Below are 18,151 nucleotides of genomic sequence, written 5' to 3' on the forward strand. Positions count from 1 at the left end.
GTCAACAGTGGTAGCTCTCCAGGTCCACATCATCCAGCTCTTCATATGTCACAGCATTCTCACTATTCTTACCCACGTTTTGTGACAGGAACTCAAGATTCATAGAACATCTCCCATTGTGAGACAACATGATTTTTTTGTACAAATCCCTCTTTATACCACCCTAGACATTTTGTTAGTACACTTCAGATTTTTCATAATAGCTTACCTCAAGTATCAGATCACCCAAGACAAGTCCATCAGGTCCTTTGGCTGGGCTATCATCATCTACATCCGAGACAAATATTCCATACAGGTTTCCACCACATATCTGTATCCCAAGATCAACTTGGGATTTTTTAACAACAACAGTTCTAGGTTCAGGGGTCCTTTTGTTTGTGTCCACAGGGCCCCTTTAGACAGGAAGAAATAGCACATGTACTCCAATTTAAAACCTTGCACTGCATACAATCAACTAGTCATCTGAATATGAATTTACATCATTTTTCAAAATAGGTCACCTACAAATACAGTCTTGAAGACAAACATCATGTTCCTTGCTGACCTTCTTAACTAAACCAATCTTGCAGTAAAATTTTCTTTGCTCCTTGCACACCCTGTCTCTCAAAAACAGTCTGAAAGCATGCATCCTGGCCTCTACTTATCTGCTGACTTATTTCAATCAGACAAAGCATTCACAGAAGAAGACTTTGTTTTTTAATACCCTTCACATCCCACACCCACCCTGACCGTATTTTTTTTTTTTCCTTAAGGCAAAAAGTTTACTCTCGACCTTAAAGAATTCCGGGGACTTGTAGTTGGTGTGGTTTGTTTGGACGGGGGTGTCATCGTTCCTTCATCCTGTTCACTCACAGTATCGATTACGGAATGATTGTCAGGCGTTGCAGCTCCACTGCCTTGAGGGGTGGAATGATTACTCACAGGTTCTAGGCGAGAACTAAGGAGGAGGTGCAGGGGAAAACAAGAATAAAAGACTAGAGGGTTAGTATTTCACCAATGCCAAATATTTTCCACACAGTCAAAGATTTAACTTGATCATAAATTGCGAGGGGTAGGGGTGGGACAGGACACAAAATGAAACAAAAAGCAAACACCCCCCCCCCCCCAAAAGCCCATGCAAAAAAAAAAAAAACCCTAAACCCATTCCACAAACTCAAACCAACATGCCAAATAACCTATCTTCACCCCAAGTCTAACAGAAAGATAAGGCTCAGTTTTGAGGTGTGATCACGCATCAAAATGGAATTACATGGTCATATGCCTTTTCCAGTTAGTTTTTAGAAACTCCAAGTAAAAAAAAAACCCAACCGAACCCAAAAACCAATCAGAAGTATCAGAATCTCATAATCCTAATCCTAATCCATAATATTTGGTTTTAGTTTAGTGTATCTAAAGATTATGCCCAAATAAGAAAGAAAATCTAGCAGGTGCACCAAGCATTTTTACTTTCTTTTTGACAAGCAGGTATTCACACCTTACTTTTCTAAGCAATCACACTACAAATGTGCTGATGTTTGCAAGCACACTATAAAGAAGTTATCTAACAGCATGGACCAGAGTAGGTTTTTTTCAAAGTCTAGCCAACTTTACCTTGATCGTGAATGATTGCCAAGCTGATACATGTGTGGGTTATACTGAGCCAGAATAGTAATGGTGTCACACTGCTGTCCAATGATTAGTCGAGCCTGTTGCTCTGTAGCATTTCTCAAATTTATTCCATTAAACTAAGGAAAAAAAATGCGTAAACCAGGATGTCAAGTTTTCAGATGCAAACTAACAAAATTGTTCTTTCACTCTCCTAATTAGTTTCTTGTCTATATGCTGACTTATTTCCACTGGGGTAAATAGGAAGATGAAAATGCTGCTATACAATGATTCCTAGGGTTTACTCATTGGAAGGAATCATTATAATTTCAAAACATTGGTAACCTGACCGTGAGTTTAAAAATCTTTTTACTATTGAAAGACATAAATATTCAGAACTGTGCTATAGCTGGTATCACTGATTAAACACAAGTTGGTTCAGATCACTGATCTGAATAAATTCAGGATTTGAAGACAAATTCAGATCCATAATCCATTCAGGTCCATTGTAATATCATCCACACACTGTGAAACAGATGATGTTTTAGCATACATAAGCATGAACAGACCTAACATTTACAAAGCAGCTCTGTACTTTTAAAAATGCTTCTCCACACATTTAATATGTAAGCAGAAACACGACAATAGCTAATCTAAAGCCCAGGTGAGTATTTTTTAAACCAGGTATCTCAGGTAAGGATATGGCACAGCAACAGCAGCCTGAAACTGGGTACAAGCCAGTCACATGAATATTTACTCACATTATCAGGCAGAGTATGATGTTGGGACTATATTGTTTACAGGCTTAAAATTTAATTGTATCTATAAAAGATGCAATGCAGATCTACCACCAAAAGACATTATTTTATGATAAAGCCTGACAAAATATCACAACAATCACAATTACTGGAATATCACAATACAGAGTACCCTTTGCTACATCTCACAGTACACAAGCTTTCACAAGATACTCTTTTAGGGAACGTAGTTACGGCTGGATTCATTTGAACTGATTCATTAAGCCATAGGAATAGTAGTAAGCAAAAATTACCTCTAGTAACTGATCACCATACTCAAGGCCAGCTTGATGGGCAATGCTCCCACCTGTTACTTTAGAGACAAATATTCCACCATTTTCTCCGCTCACAATGGAAATCCCTAGTGGCTCAGAACCCTTCTGCACTTTAACATGACGTGGCTCTTCCATGTAGGGCCTTTTAGAGGAGATAGTTAAAACTGATTTGGACAAAATTGTACTTGAACCATTACAACGTCAAAGTTACATGCAATACTTTCTGTCTGTCTGAAATGTAATAATAAAATAGGTTTACACAGTTACTTTTAAAAAATTTACTGTTAACTGTCTTAAATGCATTCCTTTGAAATCATGCAATGTATTGGCAGAAGTAAATGTATCCCAGGTACATGACTGCTCTAAAACATTATGGTATATATGAATTATAAATATTATGGTTGTGAAGTTGGCAGGAAGAAGCTTCCAGATGCATATTATATAAAAGTAATTGAACCACTGTATATAATATGTCATATGTCATTTACAAACCATAGTCCAGAAAGGTATTTTACAAATACAAATGCTGGGAGTATTTATTGCCAGTAAAAATAAACATCATAAATAATAAGGTGGTAAACCAAAGGACAACAATGCACAAATATCAGATTTTATATTTGTAAGTGGGGAAACATAAATTAGTAATGAAAATTAAGCAGCTGCAAACTCAAGCCATTAAGACAGCAGTTTGCATGGTAGCATTACAATTACCATGCAAATTCTCCTCAGGGCAATTATCCAAACATGTAAAATAGCACAAAGTGGGCAATAATGCTTGAGAAGGACAACCTTAGATCAGGCCAACCTCAAACTCCTTAGTGATGAGAACCTAGGCCTAGGAGCCACAGGGATTCTCAGAAAAGACCTATTACGGAACAGATATCTGAAAGATGTAGAAGATTTGAGAACACTTAGAAAAAGACACACAGTAGTAAGACACAAGTAAGTATAACAAGAGAATGGCTTACACAAAAGAAAACCCTGACAGATTCCATTTTCCTCCCCCCATAGTTAGGATGTACCCACTTGTACAAATAGGACTGGTCCACCCCCGGTGTGTGTAAGCATATAGTAGCCTACTAAAAAGTGCTGGTTCCTATTACTATGCACTTAGTGGCAACATAGCAAAAGGCATCACCAAATACTAACAGTTGAGCTTGTTCTGAATGAAGCAGCTTGTGTACCAGGTGTGCTGTATTTTTTTATTTTAATAAAATACTACATTTTTCATGCACTAATCTGAATGTTTTCTTTCCTAACCCTTCATTATACCATATGATATTCTCTAAATTGTGCCAAATGCTGAAACTATTTAATTGTGCTGTTCAGAGACCAGATGAGTTAACTGGGCTTCTCTCAATGCTACTAATGTGAGCTAGGCTGAGGAGAAGTATTTTTTGAAAAAGCAGGATTTAGGGTTGGGGACAGAGGGAAAAGGACATGGTTTCATAAATTCATAAATACTTTTTGCCACAGTCTTTGAAGGCAGCTACTTAGCAGCCTTCTGAAGCAGGAGCATAATAATTTACCATCTTATAAATGCATTAATGATAAAAACTGGTTGCTGATACGAATGTAACTCTGGAGCTCAGTAATCTTGTAACATCAACATCCCTGTTAGGCATGACACCCTCAGAGGTTGTCTATGTATGTAATGAATACAAGGTAAGTTTATTACCAGCCCATCTTTATTTGTGCATTTCATTTTGTAACTGAACTTCCTGAGGACTGATTTTATGAATTAAAACTACATCTTTCTGAACTCTCTTTACTGTACCCTTTCCGATTTTCCATCTACCACATGATTTTTAAATTTGGTTCGTTCGCTTGTTTGTGATTGGAATAAAAATCAAACCCATACAAACCGCACAGGATCATATCTTAGAATTCTAGCAAACACAAAATGAAAGATAATTAGCAATGCATGTAGTAGAGAGTCAATAAAGAAGTAGAACAGAATGATAACATGTAAAAGGTGTCTTACTTGATAAGCACCGTTATTAAAATCAAGTGCACTCTTCTATTACATTCAGACTGCCTGCCAGAACCACTAAACACTAATTAGAAAAAAGTCTTACTTGATCAGATCTTTTAAGTTAAATTAAAATCAGCAGAACAAACAGAAACACTGATTTTTAATATTTTTTTAATCTGTATTGTTATTACTTTTATCTGGGGGAAAGCCAAGCAAGTTATTTACTTGTATTTTAAGGGGAACAGAAAGAATTGTAAGACTAAATAACCACTGAAAATGCTATCCAGGTATCTTGAAACATTTTCTTAGATGAAACTTAAATTAGCTACTTTCCTAAATTAAGAACTGTTTGTATTTGTCAGGTTTTTGTTTTAGTTTTTAAAAAGCCAAACAGAACAAAACTTCAAATTATGTTCTTTTGAGAAAGTCAGTCCAGACTACACTTTATACACATGCACAGAGAGAGTTAAGGGGCTGGAACCTGACTGTACTTCCATTGTCTGATCACTAAACAGTAAGAGAAGTTTTTACTTCCCAGAGATCAGAACACATATTTTGTGCTCAGAGATACCATGTTATAGAGGTGTCAAAACCCTATCTTTTTCAGCTGAACATTACACATCATTAGTCACGTGAAAGAGAAAAGAAATTCAGACTTTGAATTTGCAAGGGACAATTAGAGGAACATTTATACAAGAACACAAATTGAGTACATGTAGTACAAAAGTCACACTGAATTAAGAAAGAATGAAAATTCACAAATACCTCTTTATATTCCCTTTCAAAGTAACACTGTCCTTTGTACACAATATATATTCTAGAGTTACTACAATAACTTAGTTATGGATTCTTTAAATGAGACAACATTTTTTTATTGCTGCCAGAAAACTTGGAATACAGAATATCCTCATTACTTTATCGTTCACATTTTTTAGAGTCAGTCCTTTTACATAAATCAAGCAACACAAAGAGGTCTTGAAATCCACATATGTGTAATCTATTCCAACACATCATAGCTCCTTTACATTCCCACAATGGCATTCAGCTGCTTTACTGTAAATAAAAGCCTGATTCAGATTTCTGTCTTACTGTTCAATGCTTTGAATTCATTCAAACTTTTTAATATATTCAGTCTAGCCAGATCAGGATAAAATGAAATCAGATGTCCAGAACTCATACCATAAGCAACATACCTTGAAAATATTCATTATGAGATATAGAAAGTTGCTAAAACACAAAGTTCATGGTTTTAAGAAAGCTATCATATGAGGTTCAAATTCTGCAAGCAGATACACATATACTTAATGCTACTGCTAAGCAGATACACATATACTTAATGCTACTGCTAGCAGTGGTCTAAGTGCAGCCAAAGGGATTGGTCACAGTAGTAAATTTGCATCTGTACATATAAATGCATTCTTGCACAGATATGCCCTCCATTTTCCATGTTATCTGGCTCTAACAGTGGTTAGAGCACATATTCTGTAACACTAAGGCACTTGATATTTATATCAAATGTTACTAGGTCTTCACTTGATTAGTTCTCCAGAGGAGAAAACAAGCCTATCACAAACAAGCATCTGGGGTACTTCAGCTAAAGGACTGTATTCCAATATAGACCACTCTTACTTTGTGTGGCCATTAATCTAATATGAAAGAAATAAAACCCTTATGAAATTCCTTAATTTTCTGAATTCAAGAATTTAGTTCTCAATCTTGAAGAAAAAATCCACACAAAGATCTCTTACATATTTTGTGAAGAAAATGAAAGCGTTAAGTAACAGGATCCAAGATGCACCTCTGTGCCTACATATTTGTCATTTAAAAGTTCACATTCCTTCAGCCTAATAAAGAAAGGTAGAAAATTACTTCAAATACATTTGTATTAAAAACAAATAATGTGGAGACCTTACCTATCTTTTCTACGTTCTCCAATAGATACTGGGCTAATGGAAATCCTAGGTAACGTAGAAAGGGAGTTCTGAGATTGGCTGCTGGCGAAGGAAGACGTTTCCAAGTTGAGAGGTGACTGTGGAGGAGTTATCAAGCTGGGACTGCTACATTCAGACTGTGATAAGGAGCCTATGGAAAATCAACAGCTGAGCTTTAGTATCCTGCATCTGTCATAGTCTGGAGACCTACACAGACATAGTGAGAGACACCATACACATCTGAGACGAAAATGAGGACCAACTGTTCACCAGCACTTCATTAACCATGCAAGGAGCTTAGGGAAATGAGGTAACTGATTTCAGACACTGAAAACGTACTGTCCTTAACAACTACATGCCAAATCTGTCCTCTCTAAGTGTGCATAAAACTACTGCCACTCTCAACAAGCAGAGAAGCTTACAAACCAGCTACGCTATAAGCATGTCTGGAAACATTTAACAATGGAAAGTTAAAAAAAAGAATGGAAACCAGGAAAGGAGAAGTAAAATAAAAATTTGATATGTAGGTTTATTTTCAAATAAAGTTATTTATGTAGAGCCCTTTCCTTTGGGTAGGAGATATATTATGAAACACCTGAGAATACCAATAAACCAGCAGCATGAATCATACACATAAACAGGAAAGCACTGCAATTTCAAACAAGTTTGACATGACTCCGTTTGCTGCTCTTCTGTGGTTGTATCCTATCTGAGTAATTTACTGAACAAGTGGCCTGACAGAAACATTCAGTTTGCTTCCTCTGGAAAAAAGCTACAGAAAATAATTCTCAAACTACTAATTACAAATGAAAGCCATTTGTAAGAACTATATTTGCCCACATAGGAAAACCACTGGATGCGGTCCATTAAGGCTACAGAACATTTGATCAATGATGGTAGCAAAAAGTTGCCGTTTACTGTCATCAAACTCTGAATTCCACAGCTATCTGCCACTCCTAACTGGTATTTGTATCATGACTTCAAATATCCTCCATCACCAAGCAATTTTGAGTGAAGTACTAAAATAATTTCACTGCATTTCAAAATATAATTTTCAACCAGTAATACAAAAAATATGCAAAACAACATAGTTAAAGAATAAAAAAAAAAAAGCCAGTCATCTCACTGTTAAAACTTTTAAGAGGTCATTGTAGAAGAAAACTACAACTTTAAGTAAAAGTGTACAAGACCGTAAGCGTAACATTGCTGTGTGTTTTATCATGCCATATCCAAGAGTCAACTAACAGAAAAATCAGCTTTCATTAGAAAGTTTCTTTTTTTTTTTTTTTATCTTTTTGTGGTGAAATGTAAATTTTGTAGCCTTAATGAAAAGCCTCCGTCGACTTTTGTAGTCATATTTAGAATCTGGCACAACCTGATTTAAGAACTGCAAAGGCTTTGGATTAGTGATACTGAAAACAGTACGATTACTTATGAAATAATTCACCTCTGTCAGAGCCCATCATGGACCTTGGATATCTTGGTGTTAAAGGGATCTTAATTCGTTCTGTTCTGTATTGCAAGTTACTTGAAGAACCTATTTTTACAAAAAGAAAACATTACAATGATAAAAGTAAAAGCAACCACATCAAACAAAAAAGTACATTTAGATTCTACTTCTTCAATGGGCATTAAAACAGCCTCTGAATTTATGCACAAGCTTTCATGATTGCTTTTGTACACATTGTATTGCTGCAATGTATAGGAGCCCCACAGGAAATAAATCAGAAAAGCTAATTACCAAGTCTTGCACTGGATGGTAATGAATTTGAGCCATGAGATGCTCTTGTACGTGAATTTTCAGGATAGTCATTGGAGTGTTTATGACTGAGGTCCAAACTCAGGCGACCTTGATGCTGGGAACTGCATAAAAAGAATAGGATAAGAGAGCAAAACTCAGCAAACCACCTCAGCAAATTGTAAACTGGACCAGCAAAAATATTTTGGTTGTTCCAGAGTTACTGAATAAAATGAATGTGCCCCTACTTCCCAGTTTTTCCATCATTTTATAAGTTAAGAGAAGTCAGAGGAGAAATAGCCTGAAGTGTTATAAGAAAAAAGGGAAAGGCTTTATTTGCTTTGGCAAGGATGAGAAAAAAATATTAGAAATTAGTTAAATTTCTTTGTTAGTATCAGCCAGTGGAGCAGAAGGAAATCTAATCCATCAGTTACTGAAAGACATGAAAGCAACTGGCACATCACTTCTACTCAATAATGGTTTTGAGAATGCTGGGTCAAAATAATACACAACAGTGTGTTTCACTCTGCACTGTGTAAAGTAACTACCAGAAGCAATTTCATCCTAATGAAAACAAAAACTTAAGGTGATATAAATTTCAAGACACCTGGGATGCAGATGCTGATGACATATTTGGCTGGCGACTGACGGGCAATTGCTGGTGTGAACTCTATGGCTCCAGGCAGTATAGATTGGATTTCTCATGACAGCAGTTACTGCAGGGCATGGTGCTAAACTTCTTGGTACCGTACCTGCTTAGGGTGATAAAAACACATTCTTATCAACATTATTACAATATAAACTACATATTTTAAATATATTTATTAATACAAATATGTATTATAACATTTTCATGTACAACATCAAAATGACAAACAGGTTAAGCACCATTTGACACCTTTTAAGTAGTACAAACATATTTAAAATCTGCTTTATAATTTTGTACTAAGGCAGGAAAAGTGGGTTATATTAGCAAAAATAAACTCATTCTTAGTACATCATTTTAATATGCAGTGGTAAGTAAAAGATTTTCTCTGTTTTCCAGTATCAAACTTTTTTTATACAGCAACAGAAATTTTACATTTCTCTCCAGTCACCTAATAGGAATGCAAGTTTTTAGTTGGTACTTGAACTGACCGCAGCTAAAATGATTCTTTTTCTTCTTCTGTTGCCTCAAAATATTCCCACTTCTAGTGTGTCCTACAATTTTAAATTACAGTATTTCAATATTTATTTATGAAACTTAATATAGAATCATAGAATCGTTAGGGTTGGAAAGGGAAGCTGTTCTTTTAAGTACGCTCATCCTTCAGTATTCAACCAAAGTCTGTCCTACCATCTTCTCTTAAATGAGTCAGTAGTATAGAATACAGGAGCAAAAACTTGTTCACATTTCAAGACCTACAGTCATACTGTCTAATGGAAGTTTGACTTCATTGGGTTATTATGCAAAGGTATCATAAGATAAAGCTTTTCGTTAGAAGTAATACCTTTTAATACTTTTTCTACTATTATTAAAGGAGCGAGAGAGAAAAGAGTAAAAGAAATCAAAGAAGAGCAAAAGCTTCTTTGATCTGAGCTACTCTTGAGCACCTCTTTACATTCCAAAAATTGACTGGGGCAACAGGGTTTGAAGCTGTCCATTATTTCAGATATAAGTCATTACCTCCTTCGTGGTCTCCAGTAAGGAAAAAGTCTTCCATAATTTCTAAAATATACAGGAGTTGAAAGCTTTCCAAAGAATTGAGGGTAAACTCAAAAAACAGTATTATCTTTTCCGACAGCCAAGTTTCATATGCAACTGCCGAAGGTAGCTACACTAAAGACTGGACAATCCACTTGGCAATAGGTTTACTAAATGCTTCTCAACTAGTTCAAAGCAACTAGTGTAAAATAGCCTAATTAATTCCTGAAGCACTTCATTTAGTCAGTGCCAATTTAAAACCTGCTAACATGAATTTCAACACTAACAACTATTTGGGTCAACTGAGACAACATGCCATTTCCTGTTCTACCTGATTATACTGATTTCTGTTTGAGCTGCTTGTGAGTCCTCTCTTCAGCATCTTAGCATGTTAAACACACTGGCATTTAATCTATAATTTAGATTAAGATCACAAACAGTTTGGGCACTCAATTTGAGATATTCCAAGTATCTGATTTCCAATAGGCAGAACTTACTATGTTGCACTTCCTGAACATGCTATCATTCTCCTTTGAAGTATTCAGAAATCAAGCCGCTAAAGCTCAGGATGCCTCCACTTATTGTCTGCTTTCAAAAACACTGGAAATCTTACTTGTCTCCCTAATGGATAAACTGTGCCTTGTTCACCACTAACATATTCAAAACTCCTCTGTGCAGAAACTGAGGAAACACAAACCCTTCAGCCAGGAATTTCTCAGCTTCTTTAATGGTTCTTAAACTGCAAAGGTTTCACCATGTTCAGATTTACAACAGACCATGGAAATAAGTTTTGTGAATCATGTTTGTTCTACTCTTATGGCTAATACCCAATATTATCAAAGATGGACAAATTCCCTAGGGCATTCCCAGAAAGTAACTAACTATGACTTCTGTAACTCACCTGCTGACATGCTGCCAGCATACAATGCAGCAGGCACAAAGCCATCACTGTGCCTAGCAGACCGTTTGGGTGAATATGGTGCCCATTCCTGTAGCTCTGGAGAGAGATGCTCCTCACTAGCTGGAGCATACTTCTGTACCTACAAAAATACAGAAATTGGATTACAGGAAGATTCAGAAGAGAAAAATAAAATAGCCAAACTTCATAGGCAGTAAGCTACCTCAATCTTTCTAGTATGGGTTCCAGAATGCACTCACCATCATAATGTTTGGTGTGCCTTTGTCTTTCAAAGATGCTATTGACTTCTGCCCTTTCTTCTTCCACCCTGCTCCGTTATATTTTTTTATTATTTTGTAATCTTTTTAGGCCAATGTTTGACATTTAACTGATATACTTTCATTCACAATAAAACACCCAGCATTTAGCTATGTTTCTCATTTAAAATACTACTTTAACAGCATATTTTAACTGTTATTTCAACCACTACTGCAAGTGTTTTTTAAAGAAGACCTAGCTAACTAGCCAGAAAGTGCTGTCCTCTAAGCCTGTATTTTCAGATATGTGTGGAGCAAATTCCCTTTAATAGAGCAATTCAGGTTTTGGAACCATCATAACTTTTGTACATAATGAGTAGGCACTGGTGCAATAAAGAAACAGGAGAATAGCTCAGATACTGACAGTGATGCTAGAGAGCTCAGCACACAGAATTTACACATCTGAAATGCACAACACAAAACATGAGACTGAAGTAAGTAGTTAGTGAAAAATAATTACTGAAAAGGTACTTAGAGTTTCTATAATGGCAGTATTTTAATTACATGAAGAGCTACTGAGAGCACAAAGACTCTAAAATGCAGAGATACCTTGTCAGAACTAGTATTTGATCACTACCACACGTGTATTAGTAATTGTACCACCAACCTCTTAGGGATGAAAGTTCTTTGAAGTTGATCAACTCAAAATACAAAAGCTTAACTGTTTATATACACGACTAAGGAAATTGGTAACACCTAATAGGGCTACAAGTTCAACTACACTTCATGTTCTCTACACATTTTTGATATTATAAACACTACTTCAGGAACAAATGCATTGCAGACTGAATGTCACTGTATGTAGGTATAATGCACAAAGATATTCCACCAGAGAGAAATTTTCAGACACAATGGTATACACATTTTGAGGCACAATATCACTTCTGCTCTCCAGTCAACAACTTCAGAGTTACAAACTCTATTTTCCTGAAGAATGGGGGCAAAATTAAGGGATCAAGAAAAAAGAATCACAGAACCTAGTCCTAATTTAACCAAAAAAAAATGTAAATTAAAACATCAACCAAAAATTACAATCTTGTAATTCTATTATATGATTTTCTTCTTCACCTTGAACCAACACATGGGTTGCATTAAGGGAAAGGCTGGGCATCAGTCAGTTGGTAGTGACCAATTCTTTTTGTTTGTGTCATTTGTCTTTCTGGGATTTTATTTCTCTTATTATTTTCCTTTTCATAATTATTTTCACTATTATTATTTCAATTATCAACACTATTTCAATTATTATCATTATTATTTCCATTAAACTGTTTTTAACTCAATCCATGAATTTTCACACTTTTGCCCTTCTGTTTCTCTTTCCGAATCACAGAGGGGGTGTGAGCAAGCAGCTGTGTGGTGTTCAGTTGCCAGCTGGAGTTAAAACACAACAATAATGCAGAATTTGCTGGACATGGCTATAAAAAAAGGCTTAACACTCTCCATAACTATTTTTCCCCAAAAATGTAACGGAATGTGAAGAAATACAATGGAAGCAGCCAGAAGAAGACAAACAAAATTGACAGTTGTTCTCTTATACCAGTACTTGTGCAGAATAAAGCTCCAAACCTTGTACTACTTCCAATTCAGCTCTGCTGTCTGTGTTGCTTCTAAAAATTCCCGAGGAGTGTGGGATTATCCAGGTATAAACACGTACAGGTAAAGACTATGATATGTTAAGTCATTATATACAAGCAAAAATAACACTTTTTGGAATTTCAGATTTTAGTTGGGGAGAGATAGGAAAAAAAAAAAAAAATCTACCTGCCAGCTGGACAGATCTGGGGCAGTAGACCTGAAACTACATTACTGATTATGTGACTTTATATAACAGTCATCTAAACAGCTGGTTCTTCCTAGATCACATAAAATATTTCTTCCATCCACTCTGTTAAGCCAGGACCTACAATCTCCCCAGCAAGGTTTTTATTCTAATAACTTATTTTCTCATTTTTAATGGTATCACTAAATCATATTCTCAAAAACTTACCATCTTTACAGTGTAATGTGACTAACATCCTATGAATTCCAGACTAGATTTACAAAATTATTTAGACCCTTAGAAGCTTACAAAAAAAGCCGCCATGAATGTTTTTCCCATTACTTAGTACAATGAGCTGAGCAACCAGTATGTCTTCGGTAAAACTTAGGAGCCCCTATTTTCAGTTTTTGGAAAGCTGCCTCTTTGCATTTTTATTTAATTTTTTTCAGGTTGTCAAAAGCTTACAAGAGCAAGCCCAGATTTTCCAGCGAGCAGCTTCATAACCCAAGATGTGGCTGCTAAGCAGAACTTTATCAGTCTGTTTCAATACTGAAACCCCATGAATTGGTTCTGTATTTTGTGATACGGCAAAGTGTGACATAAATCTGGGGCAGCTGCTCAGGGGATCTGTATTTTGAAAATAGGCCATGCTTCTCCTGTTATGGTATGTTACTGGGCACCCAAAACCACGCTGAAAATACACTTTAAGGTTTATAGTTTTGTGCGTCAATGTATCAAGCTTCTACCTGAAGTGCAGGATTAGGAATGGGCATAGGGGTCATTTTATGCCTCAGAGCAGGAGCTGATTTTGGCCTTGGTCTTTTAATCTCTGGCTCTTCAACTCTTTGAAAGCCAATGTCATCTTCACAGGATTTCCTTGAAGAAAGATGAGTGCAGTCAACTCCTTCCTCCCGATAATAATGCCCAGTGTTTCTGCCACGCCCCTTGAGAGTAGCAGAGTCCTGTTTAAGTGCCAAGGAAACTGGAGCTTGGGCAGTGGCTGGGCTTGTGGGTGGTGATCCAGTTGTTACCGTCGACTCTGATGCAGAGCTGGCCTGCTGTTTATGTTTAAATTTGATAGAGTCACTCCTCTTAGGAGGAGTTGGAGGAGTTGAAGCCATTTCAGCTTTTGATGGCTGAGGTGAATGGCCTGTTACCTGATTAGGGGAAAGATACTCCAGTTTAGGAGGAGTTGGTGGTCTTTTGAAAGTATCAGGGTCAAAGATAGATTTCCTTTGTTTTGGCTTTCTGTACACAGAGAACTTTTCTGTTTCTGTTGCTGAGATATTAACCATGACTTTTGGCCAGGTACCACCACTATGCTTAGTTCCATGTCCTTTGTCAAATGCTGCCTCTACCATCATACAGTCAGCTCCTGTAGGTTCATAAGGCAGCCTCGTGTTGTCCAAGTCAACATCTCCATAGCCTCGGTCTCCATATGTCTCTGGGCTGAAGGAGCTGAGACTGTGTTCTGAATTACTGTGGCAACTGTGCACTGTGTTCCTGTGAGAGTCTACTCGCAATGTGTTATTAGGGAAAGGTTTGTGATCACAAAATGAACTGCTGCCCTGATCACTCTGGTCCTTCTTGCCATCCATGACATCTGGATTGAAAATGTCAGTTTGGGTTGAGCTGTTGAGTTTTAGATTTCTTTTATTTTGGGCTTGTATGTCTGATGTGTGAACCCTACAGTTTGATATTTTTTCTGAATCCTTCAGATTTTCAAATATATTTTGACCACTCCAAGATGAACTTTGAGGAAAAACCTAAAACAAAAAAAAAACATGTGATCACCTCATTATTACAGCTGATTTCTCTTTGGCATGAGGCATATTCCAGCCTTCTTGATTTACCTATGCCTGAATATACACCAAGATATGTATAGATACAGTAAGGAAAGGTTTAATAAAATCTTCCATATCCAAGACACAGAACATGAGATAAAGGAAAACTAGATATTTTTTGAAACATATTTAGAACAATTCCAAAAGGGCAACTACGTGTGGCAGAAGTACTGAACTAACAGTAATGGAACATGCATTCTACTTTTACCTGTTAAGTGACTCTAACAGATCATCTTTTATTGCCCGTTTCCCCTCAAACATTTCATATTTTTACTTTCTTAAAACCTCAAGCTCTCTAGAGCTGGAATTATCACTCACAAAGCCCATGTGACAGGACCAGCATAATGGGATTCTAAACTCAATAACCCTGAAAAGAAAGCCTTGTATTTAATCCTCATGATAGCCAGACTTCAGTTTTCAGCACAACTCCCTCCTGACTAAAAGCAAACCTTTCTGTGCTCTGAAGGCATCTTTCATGTACAAAACTGCTGCAGCTCTGAAGCAGAAGCTAAGAAAGAAGCAATTGTGCTAGGAATCATTTCATGTAGCCAGCAAACAAATGGAAAAGAAGTTAAGAGTAATAAAGGAGTTTAATTTCCCACCAGCTGCCACAATAGCTTTACTTTAGAAATAACTGTTGAGTGAACGCACCATGCATCAAGATGGTCTTATTGTTAGCAGCTACTTTCCCATGATGATATATAATTATTATTTCACATACTCTTCCCTGAAGAACTAAACAAGTTTTCTACAAAGAAAATTCTGAAAATTTAGCTTCTCCTACTCACCTTCATCAGTGATAGGGTAAGGGAATCCCTACAGTTCCGTAGCAAAGCTTCACACTCAGTAAGTGACTTATTATCTAGTGCAATGCCATTGATCTACACACCAAAAAAAACCCAAAACACAACAGACATCTGTAAATCAAAGGTAGCAGGTGGGGAGCATCTCAGAGTCAGGGAAAACACTAGTTTTATATGTATAGCTGACTGAAGTCCGGTTGACTTTGTCCTTTTTTCATTCCCCGCTAAAAACCAACCCACCTGACTGCAGTTCTTCTAGTCCTCCTAGAGATACAGTGTAACAATGTTTGTTTCACTACATTAGCCTCTATGCATTTGCACATCAACAGTAACCACCTTCTGTTTCACAGGAGTTCCTAAATCACACAGGAGTTTAAGGCTGCAAATGCACACAGGGAAAAACTTCCTCTCCAGGAGAATGACATCTGTGATACTATAATTTAAAAGACAAGAAACCTTTCGTCCAACCAAGGGATGTCTCTTTGGAAGTGACCTTTCCTACTCAGTATAAAAATCACAAGTATCATTATATATAAGCCAAGTGTGAAGAGTAAGCAAGCGACTGCCAAAAATTCACATGAGAGAAGTGTAGCAAATATCCTGCACATTATACTTATCACTCAATCTACAAACACATTAATTTATAATAAAAAGTAATATACAAAAATGGTATAATACAGTAAAACTAAAAAAATAAATCGGAAAGTTTGGCATCTTAAAGAGTAGCAACAATTGTAGTACTTTAAAATGAATAATAAAATATAAAAAAAACACCAAAAACAAAGAGGAAAATGCATTCTTAACACTTACAGCAATTATTCTATCTCCCACACTAAGGGAACCCTCTTTGGCAGCTGGGCTTCCGGGCACAACAGCAGCAACAAATACTCCATTTTCTAGATTGACCCCACTATCTGAAATACACACACACACACACAAATGTAATTTACTCCTGCAAATCAAATACCTTGTTCAAACAGCATGTTTGACCCTGCACAAGAAAGAAATATAACTACGAAACCAACTGAATTTCAAATTCTGAAGCCCTTTTGAAGAAATAAGAACAAAGTGAGGGAAAATACTAGAACCAAGTATTAAAATTAGAAACAAAAGCAAAACAAAAACCAACAAAACCCACTGAAGAACAAAAAAAAAGACCAAAAAAAAAAAAAGGCAAAAGCCAGTACTTATAGAATAAAATTATCATTAATATTAGCATACTTAGTTAACAATTAATGAAAATCCCTATCTAGAAGAAAGTAACAGTTTAAGTAGGATTTAAGCAGAGGCTCAGAACATGTACCTTTATGTCGAGTCATTTTTGGCTGAACAAACATATACTATTTACATACATCGTTTAGAGCCATTACCTTTATGTCCGGAAATATTGATGTGAAGAGGTGTTATCACTCGCCCACCTAAGGACTTCCTTCTTCGAACCACCATGTTAATAACACCTCCTCCATTTAGAACAGCTTTTATAACCTGCTTTTTATCCTTATTAGTAAGATCCACATCATTTATCTTCAGCAACCAATCATTTACCCTGTAGGTAAACAGAAATAAGCAGGTCAGTGTTATAAGCACACTTTGCTGGATGCAGAACATAAATAACATTCACTAGAAGGGATGCAACAGAGCTCATGTCAATGCACTAATTCTTAATTATCTGGAGTTCTCCATTCCTGAAAAAGCAGCAGCTAAATGAAAACCAGGACTCACAGTGTGCACTTACCTAAACAAAGTATATCTTCAAATCACTAATGCCTGCACCTGATTTAAAAGCACTGCCTTGGACAGAGGGAAGTTATTAAAAATCTTCTATTGGCACTAAGAACAGGAACAGTTGTACAAATTCTCCCTCACTCTACTCTCCTTTCTGCTCACCCTCCCCCTTAGCTCACAATCATGTCTTTACCAAAATTTAAATAAATAGATGAAAGTTTGAGAAGATAATAAACCAAGCAGATAAGACACAGAGAAACAAAAACATTTCAAACCATAGTGAGTTTTAAGGGATGTCAATTAGTGTCTAGTTTCTGCAATGCTTTTTGGCGTCGGTCTTCTCAGTGTGATTTCCCAACCAACATTAACAGCATTATACACATGACTAATGGTAAAAAAGAACTTTAAAAAAGGGAAAAAATACAATTTACGAAATGCTCATATTTAGTTTATTATGATCAACAAAAGACAAGTATCTTCAAAAGTCACACTCTACCTTAATCGACCATCAGCGATGCTTCCTTTGTCTACTTTGGTAACGAAGATCCCACAGTCTCCAGGGAGGTACGGTTCATTCACACCTTCTGCCACATCAAAACCAAGTGCCTTCAAGTCCATATCTTCCTAATAAATATTATTAATAAGTGACTTAACTGCACTGGCAACCATTATGCTGCTGTTTGCTGCTAACTCTGTTAGCAAGAAGCATTACTGCATATTTGTATTGTGCACTTACACTCACAGGGTACCTGTTCTAGCCATGTTTTTATATTTTGTCCTTCAATATATAAGAGAGCAATTCCATTAGTTATTAGGTGTTC

The 18,151-nt window shown here is 36.4% G+C and overlaps 1 protein-coding gene across 6 annotated transcripts in view; it reads right to left on the reverse strand.

The window, feature by feature from the left end:
* The window catches only part of DLG5 (discs large MAGUK scaffold protein 5), a 110,413-nt gene that overhangs the window by 12,216 nt on the left and 80,046 nt on the right, over positions 1-18,151 (reverse strand). The window contains exons 12-26 of one of the 6 annotated variants that reach the window (XM_057416339.1): positions 17,827-17,954; positions 16,976-17,151; positions 16,416-16,519; positions 15,591-15,683; positions 13,705-14,724; positions 10,886-11,024; positions 8,908-9,052; positions 8,304-8,425; positions 8,010-8,099; positions 6,545-6,713; positions 3,462-3,539; positions 2,636-2,798; positions 1,591-1,724; positions 773-937; positions 209-392 (exon numbers count right to left, since the gene is read on the reverse strand). In XM_057416339.1, the coding sequence (XP_057272322.1) occupies positions 209-392; positions 773-937; positions 1,591-1,724; positions 2,636-2,798; positions 3,462-3,539; positions 6,545-6,713; positions 8,010-8,099; positions 8,304-8,425; positions 8,908-9,052; positions 10,886-11,024; positions 13,705-14,724; positions 15,591-15,683; positions 16,416-16,519; positions 16,976-17,151; positions 17,827-17,954 (2,910 nt within the window). Of the gene's footprint in view, positions 1-208; positions 393-772; positions 938-1,590; positions 1,725-2,635; positions 2,799-3,461; positions 3,540-6,544; positions 6,714-8,009; positions 8,100-8,303; positions 8,426-8,907; positions 9,056-10,885; positions 11,025-13,704; positions 14,725-15,590; positions 15,684-16,415; positions 16,520-16,975; positions 17,152-17,826; positions 17,955-18,151 lie in introns of all 6 variants that reach the window. The other 5 variants (XM_057416338.1, XM_057416343.1, XM_057416341.1 and 2 more) reach the window with 5 other exon arrangements.

The sequence above is a fragment of the Pezoporus wallicus genome, unplaced genomic scaffold (assembly GCF_028554395.1).
Source record: "Pezoporus wallicus isolate ANWC-B61680 ecotype Strahan unplaced genomic scaffold, APGP_CSIRO_Pwel_v1 contig_2012, whole genome shotgun sequence".
In the NCBI taxonomy this organism is placed as follows: domain Eukaryota; kingdom Metazoa; phylum Chordata; class Aves; order Psittaciformes; family Psittacidae; genus Pezoporus; species Pezoporus wallicus.